Below are 13961 nucleotides of genomic sequence, written 5' to 3' on the forward strand. Positions count from 1 at the left end.
TAATGACCCAGAAGTAGTGAACAAACTACAGTAATGACCCAGAAGTAGTGAACAAACTACAGAACATGACCCAGAAGTAGTGAACAAACTACAGAACATGACCCAGAAGTAGCGAACAAACTAAACTACAGTAATGACCCAGAAGTAGTGAACAAACTACAGTAATGACCCAGAAGTAGTGAACAAACTACAGTCCATGACCCAGAAGTAGTGAACAAACTACAGTAATGACCCAGAAGTAGTGAACAAACTACAGTCCATGACCCAGAAGTAGTGAACAAACTACGTGTGTGTGTGTGTGTGAGTGTGAGTGTGAGTGTGTGTGTGTGTGAGTGTGTGTGTGTGTGTGTGTGAGTGAGTGTGAGTGTGTGTGTGTGTGAGTGTGTGTGTGTGTGTGTGTGAGTGTGTGTGAGTGTGTGTGTGTGTGTGTGTGTGTGCGTGCGCGTGCGTGTGTGCGTGCGTGTGTGCGTGCGTGTGTGTGTGTGTGTGTGAGTGTGTGCAAAACGGTTTAGAGTTTTTGGATGTGTGTGAGATTATGTGCAAAATAAATCAGCATTGGGTTTCTTTTGCGAAGACATTAAAATGCTAAAGTAGCCACTGTTCCACTCCCCTCAGCCGGCCCGTGTTCTGCGGTGACGGCTGGTTGGTTCTGGCGTTTTATGTTCCGTCATTAACGGCAGAGGACAGTGGGACGACGGGTCAGAACACCACCGGCCAGGTCGCTCATGATGATGATGATGACACACATGCTCTGATCTGAACCCGTCTCTCTTCTCCCCCTCCTCCTCCTCCTCCTCCTCCTCCTCCTCCTCCTCCTCCTCCTCCTCCTCCTCCTCCAGTTTCCAGAGTGCGGCTTCTACGGGATGTACGACAAGATCCTGCTGTTCAAACACGACACCAGCACCAACAACATCCTGCAGCTGGTCAAGGCGGCCGGAGACATCCAGGAGGGGGACCTGGTGGAGGTGGTGCTGTCCGGTAGGTGCTCAGCCCTCCTCTCATCCCCCCCGTCATCCGTCCTCCTCCCGTCTACGTATCTGTCCTCCTCCCGTCTCCGTATCCGTCCTCCTCTCCTCCGTCCTCCTGTCCTCCTCTCCTCCGTCCTCCCGTCCTCTGTCCTCCTCTCCTCCGTCCTCCTGTCTTCATATCCCTCCTCCTTCAAGTCTTCAAGTGGTCTCACGTCACGTGTAAACTGAATATTCATAAACACACAATGGCTACTGTGGTCTTTGAATGCTATAGATAAAAGAAAACGTAGATATACTTCCCTGCAGATATACTTTAAGACTAAGTATAACACTATGCCATCACGTCATCACTGATTGGAACGTCTCTGTGATGACCAATGTCCTTAGTTATTAGTTAGGAACAGTTATGACCAGTTAGGAGCAGTTAGGAGCAGTTAGGAGCAGTTAGGAGCAGTTACGACCAGTTACGAGCAGTTAGGAGCAGTTATGACCAGTTATGACCAGTTAGGAGCAGTTAGGAGCAGTTAGGAGCAGTTATGACCAGTTAGGAGCAGTTAGGAGCAGTTACAACCAGTTAGGACCAGTTATGACCAGTTAGGAGCAGTTATGACCAGTTAGGAGCAGTTAGGAGCAGTTAGGACCAGTTAGGAGCAGTTAGGACCAGTTACGACCAGTTAAGAGCAGTTAGGAGCAGTTATGACCAGTTAGGACCAGTTAGGAGCAGTTAGGAGCAGTTACGACCAGTTATGACCAGTTAGGAGCAGTTAGGACCAGTTAGGAGCTGTTAGGAGCAGTTAGGAGCAGTTAGGAGCAGTTATGACCAGTTAGGAGCAGTTATGACCAGTTAGGAGCAGTTACGACCAGTTATGACCAGTTAGGAGCAGTTAGGAGCAGTTATGACCAGTTAGGAGCAGTTATGACCAGCAGTTATGACCAGTTAGGAGCAGTTAGGAGCAGTTACGACCAGTTGGGACCAGTTAGGAGCAGTTAGGACCAGTTAGGAGCAGTTAGGACCAGTTAGGACCAGTTAGGAGCAGTGGGCAGCCCCAGGGACCAGCTCCAGTATATACTGTACCTATGTTGCAATATCAACAGGAATCTGTTATGTTGTTCAGCCCTGCTTTCTTGTCGTCTGTCGTCCTCTCATGGAGGAAGTGGCTGGAGGTTGTAAAGGTTGTCAGGTTGCTTAACGCTGGATCCTGTTTCTGACTCGGACACGGTTTACTTTCTCTTTGTTCGCGAGGGGAATCCCTGAGATACGTGGATCGAAAAACAGCAGCCAATCGAAATGGAGCTCCATGGTACAGTAGCACGGAGTAGCATGGTAGTAGAATTACAAGTAAATGACAAGACGCAGATATTATATTACCTGTGTTTACATTTAACCTAGTCCATTGTATTTCCTCCAGTTGGTGAGTGAGAGGCATAGGGGGATATAAAATGTAACCTCCAGGATATAAAATGTAACCTCCAGGATTTTAAAATGTAACCTCCGAGTCCAGGATATAAAATGTAACCTCCAGGGTATAAAATGTAACGTCCAGGGTATAAAATGTAACCTCCAGGGTATAAAATGTAACCTCCGGGATTTTAAAATGTAACCTCTGAGTCCAGGATATAAAATGTAACCTCCAGGGTATAAAATGTAACCTCCAGGGTATAAAATGTAACCTCCGGGATTTTAAAATGTAACCTCTGAGTCCAGGATATAAAATGTAACCTCCAGGGTATAAAATGTAACCTCTAGGGCAGGGGTGGGCAATTATTTTTCCCGGGGGGCCGAATGAGCAACTGAAAATATGTTGGGGGGCCGGGCCAAAATTCCAAACTCAATTATGCATAATATACATTTTATTTCTATATAAAAAGCAGTAAATGGCATTGTTTTGACCCCTGGTAAGAGTGTATGTTATTATTTGGCAATTAAAAGGTGAGGTTAGCTTTCAAAAATATCATTTATTCAAATAGAATTTATTTCCAAAATAATAAACAAAATGTGAAACATTAATAACAAAGGGCATTTTGAGTTTCATATACTATTGAAACAAGGATTTTCTTAGCTTTCTAAAGACATCACATCATCTTATAGCAAAAATAAACAAGACATGTCACTGAACTGTGTAAAGAAAAGTGTCCCAGTTTTGTAGCCTTTTTTACTTTACATGCCTATATTAAACATTTAATGTTTTCAGAACTGTGCAAAAAAAAGAAAAAAAAATATCAAGTGTCCCATTTCACTTGTTCTATTTCCACATTTTAGTGTTCTTCAGTTCTTTTTTTTTCATTCAGTGTGAGAAATCCAGTCTCTGTTGAGCTTTAACAAGTCCATCAAAGTCAGGTTGCATGTCTGAGGTGGAGATGTGAAGCACAGCTGCCAGATGTTCATCAGTGAGAGAGGATCTGTACCTGGACTTGGTAAACGTCATGACTGAGAATGTCTGTTCACATATGTAGGTGGATCCAAAGAGAACCAACATCTTCTGAGCATGTCTCCTAAGCGTATACTGTGCGTGTGAACGTTGATATGAAGAAAAAAAAAGTTAAAAAAAAGTTAAAAAAAAAAAAAAAAAAACATATTAAAATGTAATCTTTTGCGGGCCGGTCAGAATCATCCCGCGGGCCGGACAATGCCCAGGTCTGCTCTAGGGTATAAAATGTAACCTCCGGGATTTTAAATGTAACCTCCAGGATATAAAATGTAACCTCCAGGATATAAAATGTAACCTCTAGGCCGGGCCAAAATTACAAACTCAATTATGCATAATATACATTTTATTTCTATATAAAAAGCAGTAAATGGCATTGTTTTGACCCCTGGTAAGAGTGTATGTTATTATTTGGCAATTACAAGGTGAGGTTAGCTTTCAAAAATATCATTTATTCAAATAGAATTTCTTTCCAAAATGATAAACAAAATGTGAAACATTAATAACAAAGGGCATGTATGAAAAAGTGCTATACAAATAAAGTTATTATTTTGAGTTTCATATACTATTGAAACAAGGATTTTCTTAGCTTTCTAAAGACATCACATCATCTTATAGCCAAAATAAACAAGACATGACACTGAACTGTGTAAAGAAAAGTGTCCCAGTTTTGTAGCCTTTTTTACTTTACATGCCTATATTAAACATTTAATGTTTTCAGAACTGTGCAAAAAAAAGAAAAACAAAATATCAAGTGTCCCATTTCACTTGTTCTATTTCCACATTTTAGTGTTCTTCAGTTCTTTTTTTTTCATTCAGTGTGATACATCCAGTCTCTGTTGAGCTTTAACAAGTCCATCAAAGTCAGGTTGCATGTCTGAGGTGGAGATGTGAAGCACAGCTGCCAGATGTTCATCAGTGAGAGAGGATCTGTACCTGGACTTGGTAAACGTCATGACTGAGAATGTCTGTTCACATATGTAGGTGGATCCAAAGAGAACCAACATCTTCTGAGCATGTCTCCTAAGCGTATACTGTGCGTGTGAACGTTGATATGAAGAAAAAAAAAGTTAAAAAAAAGTAAAAAAAAAAAAAAAAAAAACATATTAAAATGTAATCTTTTGCGGGCCGGTCAGAATCATCCCGCGGGCCGGACAATGCCCAGGTCTGCTCTAGGGTATAAAATGTAACCTCCGGGATTTTAAATGTAACCTCCAGGATATAAAATGTAACCTCCAGGATATAAAATGTAACCTCTAGGCCGGGCCAAAATTACAAACTCAATTATGCATAATATACATTTTATTTCTATATAAAAAGCAGTAAATGGCATTGTTTTGACCCCTGGTAAGAGTGTATGTTATTATTTGGCAATTACAAGGTGAGGTTAGCTTTCAAAAATATCATTTATTCAAATAGAATTTCTTTCCAAAATGATAAACAAAATGTGAAACATTAATAACAAAGGGCATGTATGAAAAAGTGCTATACAAATAAAGTTATTATTTTGAGTTTCATATACTATTGAAACAAGGATTTTCTTAGCTTTCTAAAGACATCACATCATCTTATAGCCAAAATAAACAAGACATGACACTGAACTGTGTAAAGAAAAGTGTCCCAGTTTTGTAGCCTTTTTTACTTTACATGCCTATATTAAACATTTAATGTTTTCAGAACTGTGCAAAAAAAAGAAAAACAAAATATCAAGTGTCCCATTTCACTTGTTCTATTTCCACATTTTAGTGTTCTTCAGTTCTTTTTTTTTCATTCAGTGTGATACATCCAGTCTCTGTTGAGCTTTAACAAGTCCATCAAAGTCAGGTTGCATGTCTGAGGTGGAGATGTGAAGCACAGCTGCCAGATGTTCATCAGTGAGAGAGGATCTGTACCTGGACTTGGTAAACGTCATGACTGAGAATGTCTGTTCACATATGTAGGTGGATCCAAAGAGAACCAACATCTTCTGAGCATGTCTCCTAAGCGTATACTGTGCGTGTGAACGTTGATATGAAGAAAAAAAAAGTTAAAAAAAAGTAAAAAAAAAAAAAATATATATATATTAAAATGTAATCTTTTGCGGGCCGGTCAGAATCATCCCGCGGGCCGGATCCGGCCCGCGGGCCGTACAATGCCCAGGTCTGCTCTAGGGTATAAAATGTAACCTCCGGGATTTTAAATGTAACCTCCAGGATATAAAATGTAACCTCCAGGATATAAAATGTAACCTCTAGGCCGGGCCAAAATTACAAACTCAATTATGCATAATATACATTTTATTTCTATATAAAAAGCAGTAAATGGCATTGTTTTGACCCCTGGTAAGAGTGTATGTTATTATTTGGCAATTACAAGGTGAGGTTAGCTTTCAAAAATATCATTTATTCAAATAGAATTTCTTTCCAAAATGATAAACAAAATGTGAAACATTAATAACAAAGGGCATGTATGAAAAAGTGCTATACAAATAAAGTTATTATTTTGAGTTTCATATACTATTGAAACAAGGATTTTCTTAGCTTTCTAAAGACATCACATCATCTTATAGCCAAAATAAACAAGACATGTCACTGAACTGTGTAAAGAAAAGTGTCCCAGTTTTGTAGCCTTTTTTACTTTACATGCCTATATTAAACATTTAATGTTTTCAGAACTGTGCAAAAAAAAGAAAAACAAAATATCAAGTGTCCCATTTCACTTGTTATATTTCCACATTTTAGTGTTCTTCAGCTCTTTTTTTCATTCAGTGTGATACATCCAGTCTCTGTTGAGCTTTAACAAGTCCATCAAAGTCAGGTTGCATGTCTGAGGTGGAGATGTGAAGCACAGCTGCCAGATGTTCATCAGTGAGAGAGGATCTGTACCTGGACTTGGTAAACGTCATGACTGAGAATGTCTGTTCACATATGTAGGTGGATCCAAAGAGAACCAACATCTTCTGAGCATGTCTCCTAAGCGTATACTGTGCGTGTGAACGTTGATATGAAGAAAAAAAAAGTTAAAAAAAAGTTAAAAAAAAAAAAAAAAAAACATATTAAAATTTAATCTTTTGCGGGCCGGTCAGAATCATCCCGCGGGCCGGACAATGCCCAGGTCTGCTCTAGGGTATAAAATGTAACCTCCGGGATTTTAAATGTAACCTCCAGGATATAAAATGTAACCTCCAGGATATAAAATGTAACCTCTAGGCCGGGCCAAAATTACAAACTCAATTATGCATAATATACATTTTATTTCTATATAAAAAGCAGTAAATGGCATTGTTTTGACCCCTGGTAAGAGTGTATGTTATTATTTGGCAATTACAAGGTGAGGTTAGCTTTCAAAAATATCATTTATTCAAATAGAATTTCTTTCCAAAATGATAAACAAAATGTGAAACATTAATAACAAAGGGCATGTATGAAAAAGTGCTATACAAATAAAGTTATTATTTTGAGTTTCATATACTATTGAAACAAGGATTTTCTTAGCTTTCTAAAGACATCACATCATCTTATAGCCAAAATAAACAAGACATGACACTGAACTGTGTAAAGAAAAGTGTCCCAGTTTTGTAGCCTTTTTTACTTTACATGCCTATATTAAACATTTAATGTTTTCAGAACTGTGCAAAAAAAAGAAAAACAAAATATCAAGTGTCCCATTTCACTTGTTCTATTTCCACATTTTAGTGTTCTTCAGTTCTTTTTTTTTCATTCAGTGTGATACATCCAGTCTCTGTTGAGCTTTAACAAGTCCATCAAAGTCAGGTTGCATGTCTGAGGTGGAGATGTGAAGCACAGCTGCCAGATGTTCATCAGTGAGAGAGGATCTGTACCTGGACTTGGTAAACGTCATGACTGAGAATGTCTGTTCACATATGTAGGTGGATCCAAAGAGAACCAACATCTTCTGAGCATGTCTCCTAAGCGTATACTGTGCGTGTGAACGTTGATATGAAGAAAAAAAAAGTAAAAAAAAAGTAAAAAAAAAAAAAAAAAAATATATTAAAATGTAATCTTTTGCGGGCCGGTCAGAATCATCCCGCGGGCCGGATCCGGCCCGCGGGCCGTACAATGCCCAGGTCTGCTCTAGGGTATAAAATGTAACCTCCGGGATTTTAAATGTAACCTCCAGGATATAAAATGTAACCTCCAGGATATAAAATGTAACCTCTAGGCCGGGCCAAAATTACAAACTCAATTATGCATAATATACATTTTATTTCTATATAAAAAGCAGTAAATGGCATTGTTTTGACCCCTGGTAAGAGTGTATGTTATTATTTGGCAATTACAAGGTGAGGTTAGCTTTCAAAAATATCATTTATTCAAATAGAATTTCTTTCCAAAATGATAAACAAAATGTGAAACATTAATAACAAAGGGCATGTATGAAAAAGTGCTATACAAATAAAGTTATTATTTTGAGTTTCATATACTATTGAAACAAGGATTTTCTTAGCTTTCTAAAGACATCACATCATCTTATAGCCAAAATAAACAAGACATGTCACTGAACTGTGTAAAGAAAAGTGTCCCAGTTTTGTAGCCTTTTTTACTTTACATGCCTATATTAAACATTTAATGTTTTCAGAACTGTGCAAAAAAAAGAAAAACAAAATATCAAGTGTCCCATTTCACTTGTTATATTTCCACATTTTAGTGTTCTTCAGCTCTTTTTTTCATTCAGTGTGATACATCCAGTCTCTGTTGAGCTTTAACAAGTCCATCAAAGTCAGGTTGCATGTCTGAGGTGGAGATGCGAAGCACAGCTGCCAGATGTTCATCAGTGAGAGAGGATCTGTACCTGGACTTGGTAAACGTCATGACTGAGAATGTCTGTTCACATATGTAGGTAAATCCAAAGAGAACCAACATCTTCTGAGCATGTCTCCTCATGTTTGGAAAGTTCTCCTTGAGAGCAGAGTAGAACTCTAGCAGTGATGCTGACTTAAAGTGCTCTTTCAGTAGTGAATCAGACTGCAGGTCAATGAGTTCAAGCTGAACAACTATCAACACTGCAGGTAAAGGGAGAGGAAACCAGCTGCATTTCATCCTCAACCTTTTTGAAATCTTGAAAACGCCTTGAAAATTCATCATGCAGTGCTCCTAACATGGATGAGTACCTGTGCCGGTGATCAGCTGATGGTTTGACTTCTTTCGGGGTTTTCATGTGTTCGAGATTGTTGCTGCCTAGTTGCCTTGAAATTAATTGCAAATAAAAAAAATGTAATCTACGGTACCTACCTCAGTTGTGGAAAAAAAACACAGTTTTCGGCTTGCCATTGCCCCGACTGCTTTGTTGTAAGCGTATATATTGTGCGTGTGAACGTTGACATGAAAGAACATTTAAATTAAAATAAAAAATAAAAAAATGAATAAATATATTTTTTTTAATTATCATGTAATCTTTCGCGGGCCGGTCAGAATCATCCTGCGGGCCGTACAATACCCAGGTCTGCTCTAGGGTATAAAATGTTACCTCTAGGGTATAAAATGTAAGATTCAGATTCGGATTATTTTATTGTCACAGCTTTTTTAAATGCTCCACCACAACCTCCACCACAACCTCCTCCACCACCTCCTCCACCTCCTCCTCCTCCACCTCCTCCACCTCCCCCCCCGCCCGACTTGTCATACAGCTGCTTTTCTTCCTCTCTTTCTGTCGTCTTTCTGTTTCTCTGCTGCCACCCTCACCGTTACAAGGGGGACCAGGTGAAAGTGCTTCCAGGTAGGACCTGTTCTTTCTTTTAACCCCCCCCCCCCCTCCAGTCTGTAATGGTACTGACCAGCTCTCTCTCTCTCTTAACCCCCCCCCCCCTCCAGTCTGTAATGGTACTGACCTGTTCTCTCTCTTAACCCCCCCCCCCCCCTCCGTTTCAGGTGTACAAGCTCATGTGAACATTGATAATAATGATGTCTACTGTTTAAAGTTTTCAAGTTTTGTTTTATTTGTCCTGAGTCTGTAGTTGCTGTTGCTCTCAGAGCCTCCTGTGTCTGTAATGTCTGTTGCTCTCCTGTGTCTGTAGTAGGGCTGACCCCTATTAGTCGAATAGTCGACTAATCGATCGAAAGGAGCCGTAGTCGACTGCCAACCTTAGTCGAAAAAAATAAATATATATATAATCTTTTTTTTTTTTTATTAAAATTTTCAAAAGAAAAGAGGCCTAGAAGCGTGGCTAACGCTAATGGCACGCATACCAGAGACTAACTGCCTACGAAAACAGGCACAGAGGCACTGAAAGAGGATTTCACCCTAATGAACACACTAGACTAGACAAATATCAAGATGTATCCATCAGTGGACCAATTGCATGCTTTTGCAGAGGACAAGAAGCCTTCAGTCGACTCCTTCAGACATTAAGCCCCTCCCACAGCCCAAATGGAATGATAAAAAAAACTAATAATAATAATAAAAAAAAAATTATATATATATTTTTTTTCCGACTAATAGTCGACTATCAGCTAATTCCGGCCAATCATAGTCGACTATCCAAATCCTTAGTCGGGGACAGCCCTAGTCTGTAGTAGGGATGGGTACTGTACCTTTCACATTTGAACCGATACGGTACCGGTACCTGTGAATCGATACCGGTACCCAACGGTACCTTTTTTCGGTACTTTAGTCTCAAGAAATTTTATTTACCTACCTCAGTAGTGAAAAAAATAATCCAAACTTCAAATAACTACAATTTCGACAGTTTTCGGCTTGCCATTGTTCCGACTGCTTTGTTGTTGAATCAAGTAAAATCATAGGTAAGCATATATTGTGCGTGTGAACGTTGACATGAAAAGAAAAAAGGTTAAATTTTTTTTTTTTCTTTTTTTTTGGTATCTCACTTGAATCGATACTCGGTAGTACCGACATGTTTCGGTTCGGTACCTCAAAAGTACCGAATTCGGTACCCATCCCTAGTCTGTAGTGTCTGTAGTTTCTCCTGTGTCTGTGTCTGTTTCTCCCCTGTGTCTGTGGTGTCTGTAGTGTGTGTGTCTCTCAGCCTCGACACCTCGTCACCAGCTGCCTCTGTTCTCTGTAGTGTGTGTGTCTCTCAGCCTCGTCACCAGCTGCCTCTGTTCTCTGTAGTGTGTGTGTCTCTCAGCCTCGTCACCAGCTGCCTCTGTTCTCTGTAGTGTGTGTGTCTCTCAGCCTCTGTTCTCTGTAGTGTGTGTGTCTCTCAGCCTCAGTTCTCTGTAGTGTGTGTGTCTCTCAGCCTCTGTTCTCTGTAGTGTGTGTGTCTCTCTGCCTCTGTTCTCTGTAGTGTGTGTGTCTCTCAGCCTCGACACCTCGTCACCAACTGCCTCTGTTCTCTGTAGTGTGTGTGTCTCTCAGCCTCTGTTCTCTGTAGTGTGTGTGTCTCTCAGCCTCTGTTCTCTGTAGTGTGTGTGTCTCTCAGCCTCTGTTCTCTGTAGTGTGTGTGTCTCTCAGCCTCTGTTCTCTGTAGTGTGTGTGTCTCTCAGCCTCTGTTCTCTGTAGTGTGTGTGTCTCTCAGCCTCGTCACCAGCTGCCTCTGTTCTCTGTAGTGTGTGTGTCTCTCAGCCTCGTCACCAGCTGCCTCTGTTCTCTGTAGTGTGTGTGTCTCTCAGCCTCGTCACCAGCTGCCTCTGTTCTCTGTAGTGTGTGTGTCTCTCAGCCTCGTCACCAGCTGCCTCTGTTCTCTGTAGTGTGTGTGTCTCTCAGCCTCGTCACCAGCTGCCTCTGTTCTCTGTAGTGTGTGTGTCTCTCAGCCTCTGTTCTCTGTAGTGTGTGTGTCTCTCAGCCTCTGTTCTCTGTAGTGTGTGTGTCTCTCAGCCTCGTCACCAGCTGCCTCTGTTCTCTGTAGTGTGTGTGTCTCTCAGCCTCGTCACCAGCTGCCTCTGTTCTCTGTAGTGTGTGTAGTGTCTGTAGTGTGTGTAGTGTGTGTCTCTCAGCCTCTGTTCTCTGTAGTGTGTGTGTCTCTCAGCCTCGTCACCAGCTGCCTCTGTTCTCTGTAGTGTGTGTAGTGTCTGTAGTGTGTGTAGTGTGTGTCTCTCAGCCTCTGTTCTCTGTAGTGTGTGTGTCTCTCAGCCTCGTCACCAAGCTGCCTCTGTTCTCTGTAGTGTGTGTAGTGTCTGTAGTGTGTGTAGTGTGTGTCTCTCAGCCTCTGTTCTCTGTAGTGTGTGTGTCTCTCAGCCTCGTCACCAGCTGCCTCTGTTCTCTGTAGTGTGTGTAGTGTGTGTAGTGTGTGTAGTGTGTGTAGTGTCTGTAGTGTGTGTAGTGTGTGTGTCTCTCAGCCTCGTCACCAGCTGCCTCTGTTCTCTGTCTTGCAGCAGCCGCCACCTTTGAAGACTTCCAGATCCGCCCCCACGCCCTCAACGTGCACTCGTACCGCGCCCCGGCCTTCTGCGACCACTGTGGGGAGATGCTGTTTGGACTGGTCAGGCAGGGCCTGAAGTGTGACGGTGAGGGAGAGGGGAGGGGGGGGGGGGGGGATAGAAAGATAGAGAGAAAGAGAGAGAGATAGCAGGTATATGTGAGAGAAAAAGACAGAGAAAGAGAGAGAGAGAGATCAGATGTATGTGAGAGAGAGAGAGCAGGTGTGTGTGAGAGAGAGCAGGTGTATGTGAGAGAAAGAAAGATAGAGAGAAAGAGAGAGTAATAGCAGGTGTATGTGAGAGAGTGAGAGAGAGCAGGTATATGTGTGAGAGAAAGAGAGAGAGAGCAGGTATATGTGTGAGAGAAAGAGAGAGAGAGCAGGTGTATGTGAGAGAGAGAGAGAGAGAGAGAGAGAGAGAGAGAGAGAGAGAGAGAGAGAGAGAGAGAGAGAGAGAGAGAGAGAAAGAGATAGGTGTATGTGAGAGAGTGAGAGAGAGCAGGTGTATGTGAGAGAGAGAGAGAAAGAGAGAGAGATCAGATGTATATGAGAGAAAGAGAGAGATAGCAGGTGTATGTGAGAGAGAAAGAGTGAGAGAGAAAGCAGGTGTATGAGAGAGAGAGAGAAAGAGAGATCAGATGTATATGAGAGAGTGAGAGAGAGAAAGCAGGTGTATGAGAGAGAGAGAGAAAGAGAAAGAGAGATCAGATGTATATGAGAGAGTGAGAGAGAGAAAGCAGGTGTATGAGAGAGAGAGAGAAAGAGAAAGAGAGATCAGATGTATATGAGAGAGTGAGAGAGAAAAAGAGAGAGAGATCAGATGTATATGAGAGAGTGAGAGAGAGAAAGCAGGTGTATGTGAGAGTGAGTGAGAGAGAAAGATAGAGAGAGATAATTAAAGGTGATGTAAGTGGTATTTTATTGTTTGTTAAAGTAAGTGGTCTACATGTTAAAATAATAGCTCTACACTCAGTCACTGATATAGCGTGTCTGGTCAGTAACATGGGTCTCCCAGTCCCTCCGCTCTGCAGTAAACACAGAATACATTTTCTGGTATCCCGTTATCACTTTATCCAACCAGGAGAGAGAACTCCCCATTGCAAAAGAATGTCTGACAGAAATAAGAAATAAAAACTAGTTTTAAGCACATTTTTATTTTAAATAATATACCAGTGCAGTAATTTCTTGAAATAAGTAAACATATTATCTAGGGTTCTCTCTCCTGATTGGATAAAGTGGGAACAGGATACCAGAAACTGTATTTTGTGTTTACTGCAGAGCGGAGGGACTGGGAGACCCATGTTACTGACCAGACACTCTCTATACTGTATCAGTGATGGCTGTCAGAATGTAAAGCTATTTAACACTTAACATTTAGTCATTTAGCTGAACGCTTTTATCCAAAAGCGACTTACAAGTTCTGTACGACAAGTCAGCAGGAAGGAAGGGTACAACTCTATCAGCTGAGTTTTAACAAAACAATACCACTTACTGCACCTTTAACCCTTTCGCTACAACACTACAGAAGGTTAACCCTTTCACTAACCGTCTGTAGTGTGGTAGTGAAAGGGTTAACCTTCTGTAGTGTGGTTGTGAAGGGGTTAACCCTTTGACGTGTGGCATTGCAAGGATTAACCTTCTGTATTGCCCCAGTGAGCGGGTTAACCCTTTGGTAGTCTGGTAGTGAAAGGGTTAACGAATGAATGAATGAGGATATACCGTTTGTGAGGTATGATTATCTCTACTGTATAATTATGTCTATGTAAATTCTGACAGAGATTCTCTCTCTCTCTCTCTCTCTCGCTCCCCTTCTCCTCCTCCTCTCTGTCTCCCCCTGCAGGCTGTGGGCTGAACTACCACAAGCGGTGCGCCTTCAGCATCCCCAACAACTGCAGCGGCGCCCGCAAGCGGCGTCTGTCCACCACGTCTCTGACCAGCAGCCAGTCCCTGCGTCTGTCCACCACAGAGTCCCTGAGCAGCAGCATGGGCACCGCGTCCACCTGCGCAGAGGAAGTCAGTCTGGTCCGCTCGCAGACCACGTGCACGCAGATGGTACGAGAGCAGCCCGAGACTTAGCCCCTCCCCCTTCGTGACTGTGACGCACGCCAACAAGGTTTGGTCGAGTGAATCCACAGTCCCTCGCTCCCCCATAGGAAACCACCCTATTTTATTATAATTTTTTTTTATCCACTTTTTCTGCTATTTTTCTATTTTTTCTCCCATCCCAATTTCGTAATTCCAATTCTCCCCTCC

General features: G+C 41.6%; 1 protein-coding gene across 1 annotated transcript in view; it reads left to right on the forward strand.

Moving 5' to 3' along the window:
• prkd2 (protein kinase D2) overlaps positions 1-13961 on the forward strand; it is a 76541-nt gene that overhangs the window by 31107 nt on the left and 31473 nt on the right. The window contains exons 2-4 of the mRNA XM_084311688.1: positions 840-978; positions 11665-11796; positions 13549-13760. Of these exons, the coding sequence (XP_084167814.1) occupies positions 840-978; positions 11665-11796; positions 13549-13760 (483 nt within the window). The remainder of the gene's footprint in view (positions 1-839; positions 979-11664; positions 11797-13548; positions 13761-13961) is intronic.

This window comes from Notolepis coatsorum (genome assembly GCF_963971535.1).
Source record: "Notolepis coatsorum genome assembly, chromosome: 1".
In the NCBI taxonomy this organism is placed as follows: Eukaryota; Metazoa; Chordata; class Actinopteri; order Aulopiformes; family Paralepididae; genus Notolepis; species Notolepis coatsorum.